The 11,557-nt window shown below is 46.5% G+C and overlaps 1 protein-coding gene across 2 annotated transcripts in view; it reads right to left on the bottom strand.

The window, feature by feature from the left end:
- Positions 1–459: 459 nt before the first annotated feature.
- TRAIP (TRAF interacting protein) overlaps positions 460–11,557 on the bottom strand; it is a 33,301-nt gene continuing 22,203 nt past the window's right edge. The window contains exons 9-15 of one of the 2 annotated variants that reach the window (XM_006024994.3): positions 9,064–9,153; positions 8,374–8,462; positions 7,335–7,490; positions 7,034–7,082; positions 6,295–6,420; positions 5,698–5,748; positions 460–2,829 (exon numbers count right to left, since the gene is read on the bottom strand). In XM_006024994.3, the coding sequence (XP_006025056.1) occupies positions 2,698–2,829; positions 5,698–5,748; positions 6,295–6,420; positions 7,034–7,082; positions 7,335–7,490; positions 8,374–8,462; positions 9,064–9,153 (693 nt within the window). In that variant the 3' untranslated portion in view covers positions 460–2,697. The remainder of the gene's footprint in view (positions 2,830–5,697; positions 5,749–6,294; positions 6,421–7,033; positions 7,083–7,334; positions 7,491–8,373; positions 8,463–9,063; positions 9,154–11,557) is intronic. The other variant, XM_006024993.3, reaches the window with a different exon arrangement.

The raw sequence follows: 11,557 nt of genomic DNA, 5'->3' as shown, positions 1-11,557 counted from the left end.
CTATAAAGCAATCTCCATAGCTTTCCAGCATGGATACCATGGACAACATCACATATCCTTAATGTGTCATTTTACCTTCTCCACTTCTCAGTTTCCCTCCGAAGACTGGAGATTAATTCTAAGCAACAGAGCATGCTAATTCTTACAGTATGTGCTACAGAAACACTTCGTTTCCTGGTATTTTCCCTCATCCGCCCCCCTCTCTGTACACCACAAACAGCACAGGAAGGAATTGCTAGGTGGGATCAAACCAGTAGCCCACCCAGTGCAGGGTCCTATTTCTAAATAGCCCCAGATGCCTCAGAGGAAGGTAAAAGTATTGTGTGCACTTCCAAATGTAGTAACTCCTTTCTGACACCACTTGAGCTAGTTTCCCAACACCTGTATTGTAGTTAAAGGGTGTGAACCCTTCTCTGAGAAGATGCATCAAAAGCAGTCACTTCAGTTAAACAGCGAAACAAATAGGTATTTTAACACATTTATTTCACAAAGTTCTCAGAAAGCCTCAAACAGAGGTGTCCATTATGTACCATCTATAAACAGATATTGCTACAGGGAGCTACTGTTAAATTTGGTCTATCTGGTGACACAAATTAAACAAACATTCTTGTTTCCATATAAGCATGTTCCATCTGTCCGGCCAGCCCCGTACCAATTTATTATGTACAGTATTTAGAAATGACTCCATTGTATCCGAGTCAAACCCAAGAATAGAGCCTTAAATTTTGTCCCAGGGCTAGTTAGGAAACCTGATAGCTCAGACAGTTTACTGCCAAAGAGGCAGGGTAGAAAGACCTCACTAACAGTCAGCAGCTGTCTAATACCTTCTCAGGATAGACAGAAATAAGTTTTCTTTTTATTTTTTTTCACTGAACACCTGCATTTTTGTCTGAAGAGAGCCAGTCTGAAGGGCAGGGAGAGCTAATAACAATTAAAAACTACAAAAAAGTTCAAGTTTCAAACCAAAGTTAGACAAGAGTCCTTTAAAATTCACACTAGCCTCCAGCTCAGTAAGAGCCTGGGAGGGACTTGAAGTTCTCTCTATTTAGGAAAATGAATGCCTCCCAAGACTGGAATTATCCATGTGCTACCCTGTGAACGTCTGAGTCCCAATAAAAGCACCCCCACAAGGCTCCCCCTACTCTACACAGGCTCATTACAGAACACCCCTTAATCAAAACTGCTGGTGCATGTTTGGTAGCAATCTGAAGAAAAGAAGATACATAGTCAGGCAGCAATCCCTCAGCCACTTTCAAGCCTGTAGATCAGGTACTGCTTTGTTCTTTGGGTGGACACCAGGACCCAAGCACCCAACAGAACGAGATGGAGATGGTAACACATGGGTGGCCTGTCAGACTCCAACCTTGTGGAACTACTTGGGCATAAACAAGTCTCCTATTAGGTTAGGTCCCTAGTCACGATGGAAGAGAGAAGACAAGTGCAACTATCTGGCAGAAGCATCTCCACTGCTTAAAATAAGGAACCTGGGATTACAGGCATCTACTCTCATCTCACTGAAAACCAAAAATAAAAGGCCTAATCCATGCAAATCCCTTTCTTTCAATGGAGTTTACATGAAGCCTGGATCCAGCCCATGTCTCTGTGTTGGAAAAGGCTTGCTAAGCTACCCCAGTACGTGGGACAACTGGGATTGAAATGTAGATCCTTCTCTCCTCCCTCCAGCACAGGGAGCTGCCCCTAAAGTGCTGTCGAGGATGTTTCTGTTTAACAGATCTTGGATGCTATACTACCACCTTTAGGCTCAAGCTGGTTCCGAAACACAGCTGGAGTACCATCACCTCCAGAAGCTTGGTGTTGCTGTGAGTAAAGCCTTGGAGAAGACCAAGAGCAAGTTCTTTGTTTAGTATGCGTTGGGAGAAACAGAGCTATGGAAGACAAAAGCTCAACCAATCAACAGACAATGGATGCTGGAGGAAGGCAATCTACAACAGAAAACATCACCACCATCTGCTTCTCCTGCCACTATAGCATGAGAAGCAGCTGCCCATGGAGCCAGTGGAATTATAGGGATTGAATCACAGACTCCTCAACACGCGTCTTTTGCTTCTTGATCATACCTGCAAGGACCAATACTCAGAGAGCAAAGAATCTCAGAAATCTCTTTATGCATCAATTTGCAGGAAGAAAAGGGCAGGTTTGAAGGGTACACCAGAAACGCTCAGCTGCAGGGCTGTTTTCCACACTAAGATCAGTCTGTGGTGGGGGACTGGGTGTCAGGACATTGACTCTGATGTTCCACCTACACTCTTAGCCTTCTCTATATCTGCTCTATCCCAAGCAGTTACTGGATTTCTTAGTAGATAGAACTGGATGAAACAAACCAAAAAGGGAGTCATGGGCTGTGTGCACCTCTCTCCCACCCAGAAACCCCCCCAGTGCTTGAGCAACAGCAGATGACCTTTCACATTAAACTTCTTTCATCTTGAGATTGACTGCTTCATGTCAGTACTCTCCTTTGCCCAGAAAGGCTGGCAGCTCAGAGTAGGTCCTGCCTCAGCATTCTGCTTCAGCCTGGGTTTTCTAGAATGAACTGCAAACCAAGAAATTGCTGTATCCCCTTGCAAAGGGCTCTGAATGGCACCATGCATCTGCTGTGGTACTGTGGTTCTTTGGAGGTTTCTGAGCCCAGAGGCTTCTGGCTACTCATGCAGGAGTATCCATATGAGTTGTTGAGGTTTACTGAAGGAAGCTGTCCAACTTGGCCTGGTTAGAGCCAGAGGACGAAGCAGCTGCAATCACGTATGCTGGCCTGGAGGCATTCCTTTTCCTGTTCTTTCCAGGTAATGGACGGATCTCTGTTGGGTTTGTCTGAGGGGATAAAACTATCAAGGAAAATGAGTCTGATGATCTGGCTGTAGAAAGGGGAAATTTATCATAAGTGCCAGGTAACTGAAAGTGTGCAGGGTTCTGAACACTCAGAGTGGAAGAGGCGACTCACCTTACAATAGCCAGCATTCTGTGAGATGAGTAGCCAGCCTATTTACGCTTCTGCTGGTGGCTGCCTGTCCAGCATGCTTGAGCTAGAGAGCGTTTTAGTCAGCAGTGCCCACATGCATCTCCACATTACGGGCTTCTAGTTGAGGGTAGAAAGAAAGCACAGAACTGTCTGACTACACCTCAGTGCCTTCACCATTGCCCATGGCCAGAAGGATGGCATATGCCTGAAGAGACTTTGCTTTTATTGTTTGTAAACAGCATCTCCAGCAGAATTAGCACACTTTTAAGGATATGCTGGCTGGTTTCTAACTGGGATGTTTTAATTTAATTTCTATACTGGATGCCAGAATGCATGACCGTGGCAACACTGCAAGATGGATAATTTAATCTATCACACTGATGGATGATGGACGTCTAATACATTAGTGTGCTTTGGTTAAGGTCATGCTTGATTCCTGAGCGTATTTATAGATCTTTTCCTAAAAGGATTCAATGCCTCATGAAGTCTAAGAGTGAGGACTTTTCTCTTGGAGCTACCTCTGCACCCTGAGTCTGATCCAGGTTTCCTTGCTCAGAAAACCACAGGTAGTCAAAAAAATCAGCACTTGCAGCTGTTTTTGTGATGCCAGCTGATGTACATGGCAGGGCACTGTCAGTGAGAGCTAAGGGCAGGTGTCTCAGAAGCATGAGGCTGCTAAGAAGACATCTCTCAACTCCTGGTTTGACTGCATGACCTTGAGGCCTGCCGAGGTCAATGGTGCATCAAAATGAGGAAGCACTCAATGGGAGCATCTACATGTGCTATTAGCACACAGCAATAAACTCTGGCGCATACTGTGCTGGAGTTTATTGCTCTCGGGCATGCCATTTGAATGTGTGCCTGGGACCACAACATGTTGAGCCAGGTCAGAGCAGCCCTGGCTGGCAAGGGGCCCAGACTCAGCTGGCCCAGGACTGAGGATCCAAGCTGTAGTCCTTACCAAAGAAAAGGAACATTTTGCTTGCCCCATCTTGTATGCCAGTAATGCAGGGGCAGGGCAACATTGAAACATAGGCAACATTTAAACTTCAGTCTCAGATGCATTCTAATCTTGGTACCAAAAGAAAATAAAATATAGGGAGGTAGCTAGTATCACCTCACTACTATGCCAACTGAACTAGCCACCATATTAGCAGACTATTTACAGACAATATAAGCAATAGCTCAGAGCAGCAAGCTCCCACTGTAACCAGGGGCAGTGAGAAAAAAACTGGTGTGGCCAAGTAGCTCTAGTCACTACCAGCACACAGATGTAAAGTTTCTATTCCCCCTCTATGGTAACTGCTGACTAAAAAGCTCTACAGCTTAGGTATACTGCCCATGTATATATTAACAGCAGAATACATATACAGACTATTCTTTAAAAGGCATTAAGGTTACCTGAATGATGGTCCAAAGGTTACCTGCCAATCACTGCTATGTAGCAATCAGATAGCTATCCTGTTTCCAATTCCCCATCCCTTTTGGATGGCATGATTTCCCTCTCAAAATAAATTGAAAAACAAAAAAAGCATTAGGCCCTGGGTCCAAGAAGCCATAAGCCCTTCAACAGCTGTGCGTCTGAGCCGCTAGTCTTCCACACAAGCACCTATCATACAAATTGATCTGCTGTCCCACCCAAGGAACGGCAGCAAGAGATAACACTACAACAGTTTCAACCAGATATATTGATGCGTTTGATGCAGTGTTCTGCTCTCCCAACTAGGCCATATTTTGAAATTTGGTTTAACCCGGTGCACAGAAAACAGGATTTGCTGAAATGCTATATCTACCTGAATCCAAGACAGACCTGAATTTCAGACAACCCCCCAATAATTACATTTTGTATATAAAAAAATTATAAGTCTGTTACAATTTTCCATGTATAGAATCTTATTATTGGAAGGTCATCTTAAATTCACTTCCCCGCTCCCCACAACTGCTAAGCAAGGAAAGCAGCAGCAGGGAGACGTGGCTGGGAGGCAAGCAACCACATTTCCCAACCATTTGTCCCCCCTACCCCCAGCTCGTGCCTTCACCCCTTGCCACCTGCCACCTTACATGGTGGTGCCCCTCCTGCCTGCTTGCCACAGCCTCTGTTCCTACCCTACTTACTATCAGGCACTGCTCTGGATCCTCTCCCTCCCAGAGCACAGAGTACATGGAAGCTCTGGCTGCAGCACAGCTACATAAGCAGTGGTAGGAGCAGCTCTGGTGTCCCAGGAAAATGTTGTGTGACCAGGCTGGGAGCCAGAGCTTCCTTGTACTCTGATCCCTGTAAGGGAATGGAGCCAGAGCTGTGCAGGACAGTGGGTGGTGGTGTGGTGGCTGGGGGTAGGAAAAAGAGGGGGCAGAGACTACAGGGGGCGGGCAGGCAGCTGACTCTGGCCCTAACTTGGGTTTAGGCATGGAGTTGGCACTGCAGCAGCTGCCAACCCCTCCTCTGCCTTTAATCAAATCAAAAGACAGGGGGCCTCCTGTCCCATCATGTTGAATGCTGGGGAGTGGCGGCTCATCTTGGATTCAGATAAATATGGTAGGTCTCCTCTGAACAAAAAACTTTTAACAAAGTCAAAACAAACATGTTTCCTCTTAACAGTTTCCAGCCTCCTTGTCTATATGGAGAACTGAATTGCTCAACCTAAACCTAGCCACACCAGATTGAGAGAGAACCTGTTTTTCTTCAGTCCACTGTTAACTTCATATTGGTGAAAGGATACAGGCTGTATAAACTTTGTTCTGCCTCCTAAGCCATCGTACCCCATTCTCACCTAGAGGAAAAAGGAAGAAATCTTTACTGCCAACCCAAAGCCCACATGCAGAATGCTTTGAGGCAAAATGGGTTTGTGACTTTGGGTGACATCAATGGAGCCAGATTTAGAGGAACAGCTGATCATTCACTTTAAAAACAAAACAAAAACAGACCTCTGCAAGACAAGTCTCCAATTAAATGCCCAAAGTCACTAGGCCCTATTAAAAGTCTTGATAATCTCCTGAAGGAAGCTGATCTACCTTACACAAGGGAAGCTTGTCTACTAAGACCTCAATATCTGGAGTCAAGCCCAATCACTGAGATATGGAGGAAGATACCCAAAGCTCCATGGAGTAAGGGTGGAAACAATCTTACTGAATGTGTATGACTAGCTTCGTAGCAAAGGATGGACAGTGCCAGAGGGGAAACGGGTTTCCAGAACAGAGAAAGGTGGCAGGGTAAAGCTTATTTCATTCCTTGTCCCTCACTGGGACAAGAATAAATTGTGCTAACTCTTAAAGAAGTCAAATTGCTGGAGGATTTGGGGAGGGCAGTTCATACTCACGGTGCCTATGTTTTTGTGCAACCCCAATGAGCTGCTACCAGATGGCTTCCTGGAAAGAACAGAGTTCCTAATAAATGCTGGCAGAAGTCCTTTCAGAAGGTCATCATCTGGGTCGTCTTTCTTGATCTGTTCCATTAAAAAGAGAAAAGATTGAATGACCAGATTTACTTGCTGAATTTTGTTTAGACAGGTAACACTGAGTAAGACAGTGGCCAGGGAAGCTGAACATATGTCCTCTGGCAGCTGCAGCTGTGGCCCCGCCTGGAAGCTGTGTGCTGGCCAGGGCTGGGGCCCTCCCACACATGAAGGTGGGAGCAAAGTATGAGGGCTGAGCAGGATACAATCAACTGGTGGGCACCCACAGGCTAGATGAAAAATCACCTGATTGGCCAGATTCGGCCCATGGGCCATATTTTGCCAACCCCTGGGTTATACTAATAACATTGGCTTGGTGCTTACACTGCAGTGTCCCAAAACTCTGCAGAACAAATAGTCAACAGGCACCCACGAAGGCCAGAAAGTCCCTGACACATGGACAATGGCAAATGAGCCCCTGTACAAGTCCAACCAACACACCTTGGAGCACACATCACAATACTAAGATCTGATCAAAGTGGGTCAGTTGTCAGATGATCGATTTCCTGGGGGAATGGGATGCCAATTTCTTAAGCCTATTAAAAGTAGGAAGATCAGGAGAATAAGAAGCAACAGAATGGAGTTCAATAATTGGCTATTTTACCTCTGCTGCTTCCTTCAGAATTTTTTTGGCAAGGTTCACCATAGGAGGCCTGTAAGAAACCAGATCAGTGAGTCAGCAGACCTCTATCCTCATTTCATTGCTGCAGGGAAGCACTGCAGCCACAAGTCAGCAAGAACAGAGCTGATGCTACATGAAAGGTCAAATAATCAAGGTCTAAATGTCCCTTAATGCAATGACTTAAAACAGCTGGAGATCAGCCCAGTGCTCAGGCAGATGTGGGAGGGTCATAGGGATGCAAACATTTATCCCATCTATGGCCAGAGGAAGGGAAAAAACTCACTGCTTTTTATCTAGCTTAAGTCTTTTCGCAGGGGTGGTGGTAGATTTGTGAGGCTGGTGGTCAGGTGTCTCTACATCAAATGTGGCATCCAGATCAATCTCATCACTGCAGGCAGGATGGTGGAGTTTGGGTTTCAGCAATTTCACAGGAGCAGGGCTACAACAGCATTTCAAAGATACATTAGTAACAGGCACAATGTTACGTACTGTCTGGTAGACAGTGAAGACAACTCAGTATCTCAAGATATATACTTATTAATAGCAATGATAAAAACAGACTTGTACTGGTGCCAGAAAACCCCAGGCAAGAGGAGAGTTTCATTGTACAGGGTGCTGTACAAGCTCAGAAAGAAAACACCGGCAAGCCAGTATTCACTGCTGCACAGATCCACACATTCATAAGCTCTTGCCCCCTTCCAGTATAAAGCACTCTGGTTAAATAGATGTTGGTATCGACTTCCAGTAACAACCACAACACCCTAGGGACTTCCCAAACACAGAAAACCCCTTCCTGAGCTGACTTGACCACAAGACTGGAAGAGGCCTAGCATGTTGCTCCTCAATCTAAACCACCCATCTTGCTATCCAGGGTTCTGAGGTTAGTGTTTGCACAGTACACTGATTTCTTGAGTGGAAGGTGCTTAAGCCCTTTTTCCCCCCCAGCATCACTGCATCATGCTAAATCCAGCCAGCTGAGAGCTCCCACTAGGCCTAGCTTTTACCCAGCAACTTTCCATGATGCACCAAGAATATCAGCTCTAGATAGCAAGGCAAAGGTGAGCAGAACCCGTTTTCATATCAAACCATCATCAATGAGAAGGGAGGAAAGAGAGCATGATACACAAACCAGAAAGGTTAAGCTACCGTGGTGTCTGCCACGCTTCACCATTTGCTACAGGCTTTCTGCTGCTTCCTACCCTTTATTTTCCCCATTGTCCATTAGACTGTACATTCTTAGGAGCTTGAATCTCATCCTCATCCTTGCCTGCAGAGCAGTAACAGCACTACACACCACACTGATTCTCATACACTTCTCTAACCTTTCCAACACTAGTCGGCTGAGTGTCTCGTTGGCTACAGATGGCACCTTCAGGGTCTCCTGCAGGATTTCAATCTTCTTCTTCAAACTCTTCAGAGAGGAAAAAAACAACACAGAACCAATAAGACAAATGGTAACCTTATAACAGAGATGAAGTTTGCACCCTACTTCCCCTTTCTCAGGAGAAAACACAAGCTGAAACAGAGAGAGATAGAGTCAAGAGATGAGAACATGTGAGAATACCCTACTTGAAAGATAGCTACAGAAAGGAGGCGCTAGACTGTTCCCAGTGATGGCAGAGAACAGAACAAGGAACAATGGTCTCAAATTGCAGCAAGGGAAACTTAGGTTAGATATTAGGAAAAGCTCTCTCATTATGCGGGTAGTAAAACAGTGGAACAGGCTACACACAGAGGCTGTTGAATCTCTATCCTTAGAGGTTTTAAAGACCCAGGTAGACAAAGCCTTGTATGGGATGATCTAGTTGGGGATGATCCTGCTTTAAGCAGGGGGTTGGACTAGATGACCTCCTGAGGTCCCTTTCAACCATAATCGTCTATGATTCTATGAGGGATGAGCAGGATGGCCTGTAAGCTAGTACCTAGCTAGCAGGTGGCCCAAAGTCCTGGCTCTGCTGCTCTAGACCATGGACTGCTACCAAATCTTGAAGGCTTAGAAGTGAAGGTCTCACCCTGATCTCCTTGTCTGCATTCCTCAGATCTTTTTCGGTATTTTTTAACTCCTCCTTCGTCTTCTCCAACTCCAATACAGTTCTCTGTAGCTGCAGAATAATAGCAATTCAGCCATTCCAATTATACATCACGATGCAATGCTAGACAGTGATCCCAGCTATCTTGGCAGTACACATTTCAGCTGTATAGCAGCCACAGACTCTCCTAAGTCAGCTTTCAGAATGCGCCACTTGAGAACTAAGCTCTCTATTACATAGATGCAGAGCTACTGCTTAGATTTATGGAACACTTCTGGGTGAGCAATCCATACCTGTCCATTTTTTCAAGCCATCCTGAAACTGTCCCCTCTGCAGGTTGCTTACTTTAACCCCAGCTGAGAAGCTTCACACACCGTTTCCTGTGCTTTCTTGCCTAGTACTGACAGCTTTTCTGTGATCTAACACATGGTGGCAGCAGTTAGTCTCTGCCTCAGTTATTTATAACCATAAGAAGTGAATACAAAGAGATTGTGGGTTGTCAGCTGCAAAACGAGCATAGTGACTGGGTTTTGCTACTTCCTCTAAAACAGCACCTGTGCTACATTGACACTCATGGTACAGACTTGCCAAAAACTGCAGTTTCAGAACTCAGCTAGGACTTGGGCTATGTTAATGTGACACAAGGAAATTCAAAGAAAATAATTAAGTATTCTGGCCCTTGGGCTCCTAGCACATCACAGGACTTCAACAGCACCGTACCTTATCCTACTTTGGGTATTCCTAAGCTACAGCATCCTGAGTGCAACCCCTAGTACCTGAAACCATACAGGCTCTTTTACGCTGCCCTTGTCAATAACAATGTAATGACAACGCACCTTCAGGATCTCTTCATCCTGGAGTGTGCATTTTGATTCAATACTCAATCCCACCCATTGTCCAAGTCAGTACAGCAGGCTAAGCACCACAGACCTTGCCAAAACTACCAAGTGAGGCTGCTGGGGGTGCACCAATACATTTTTTATTGTCTGATACTGATGGGCAATTATTAGAGGGGTGTTGGAGAGGGAAGGGATGTTGCAGGGGGACAGATCAAGGCCCCCCGCAGTGAGGGAGAAAGTGGGGCAGGTACTGCTCAGCCAGGGCAGTGAATGATATCTCAGGATTGGGATGGACCCGCAAGGGGCTCATCTGGGGGGCATGGAAAGGTGGGCAACTACCCACCGCTGCATACCACCCCAGGGGAGACGTGTGGGGCATGTGTCCCCCCCTGCCCAGATTTGTGCGTGGGGCAAGGGCATCCTAACTGCTGCGGACTCAGGGCCAGGGGCTGCGCTGGCATGGGGCAGACGGCAGCAGTACTGGGAGGGGGGCTACAGTCACCCCAAAATTCCCTGTAGCCACTCCTCCCAGCGCTGCCACCACCCACTTGTCCCTGCTGGCCCAAAGCACAGCCCCAGCCCAGCTCCCCTGCCAGGAAGAGGCCAGCGCAGACCCTGGGCCCAAGGCCACAGCAGGCAGCCCACACTCGCCTTGCGCACATATTCCTCATGTCTCCCCCAGGGGTGTGCACAGGGAGCCACACCCCCTCCCCACCCCATCATGTCCCCCATATGAGCTGCCCATGGGTCCGCGCTCCTGGAGTCACATTCATTGTCCTGGCTGGGTAGTGTCTGCCCCTGCCCCACTCCCTTCTTTACCGTGGGGGCCTCGATCTGCACCTCCCACACCCCTTCACCCCCACAGACTTACCAGCTGGACACTGGTCTCCAACCTGCCAGGCTGCACTCCTGGTCATGTGTATGCTGTGGCTGCATGCATGTGCACAGCATATATTGATGACATTACTGGCTTAAAAAAAAAAAAAAAAAAAAAAAAAAAAGCCGATGGCCAATAATGTGAATTTTCCTGTTATTGGTTCCGATCTGATACGCGACCAATATATAGATGCACCTCTAGAGGCTACTGCCCAGGAAAGACCCAGATAGATTTACACTTCTCCAAGCTGGAAAGGCTGTAGCTGCTTAGATATGCAACAGCAAACTGATGCAAAGAATTCACTGCTGCTCCAAAGCACATCTTGCAAGAGCATGTTTCAAACTAACAGCTTTATATGGCAGGGCTGGTAGCTTGTCATAACTTGAGGCACTCCAACCCTATGCATAGAAAGTCACAAATTTAATCTGGAGCTCAGTTTTGATATTTACCATGTTTACTCAAATATGATGTGCATCCTTTCCCCCAACAATTAGCTACTGGAAACTGGGGTTCATGTCAAATAAGGAAATGAGATAAGCAGAGGGCCAGATCCTGTAGGAACTGAATTGCTCAGCCCCTCTGAGATGAGTAGGCATCCAGCAACACCTGCTGTGTTAACTGGGGGCCCACTTGGCTGAAGTAGAGGGACTAGGCAGTTTGGGTCCACCAAGACTGATCCCTCAGATGACTAAGCGAACACTGCTAGTTGAGGCCTGAACTGTCTAGCTTCTCTTTTAAAGCTGGGCCCCAGATGAATTGG

This window comes from Alligator sinensis, unplaced genomic scaffold (genome assembly GCF_000455745.1).
Source record: "Alligator sinensis unplaced genomic scaffold, ASM45574v1 scaffold467_2, whole genome shotgun sequence".
NCBI lineage: Eukaryota > Metazoa > Chordata > Crocodylia > Alligatoridae > Alligator > Alligator sinensis.
This window is presented reverse-complemented; position numbering and strand designations above follow the sequence as displayed.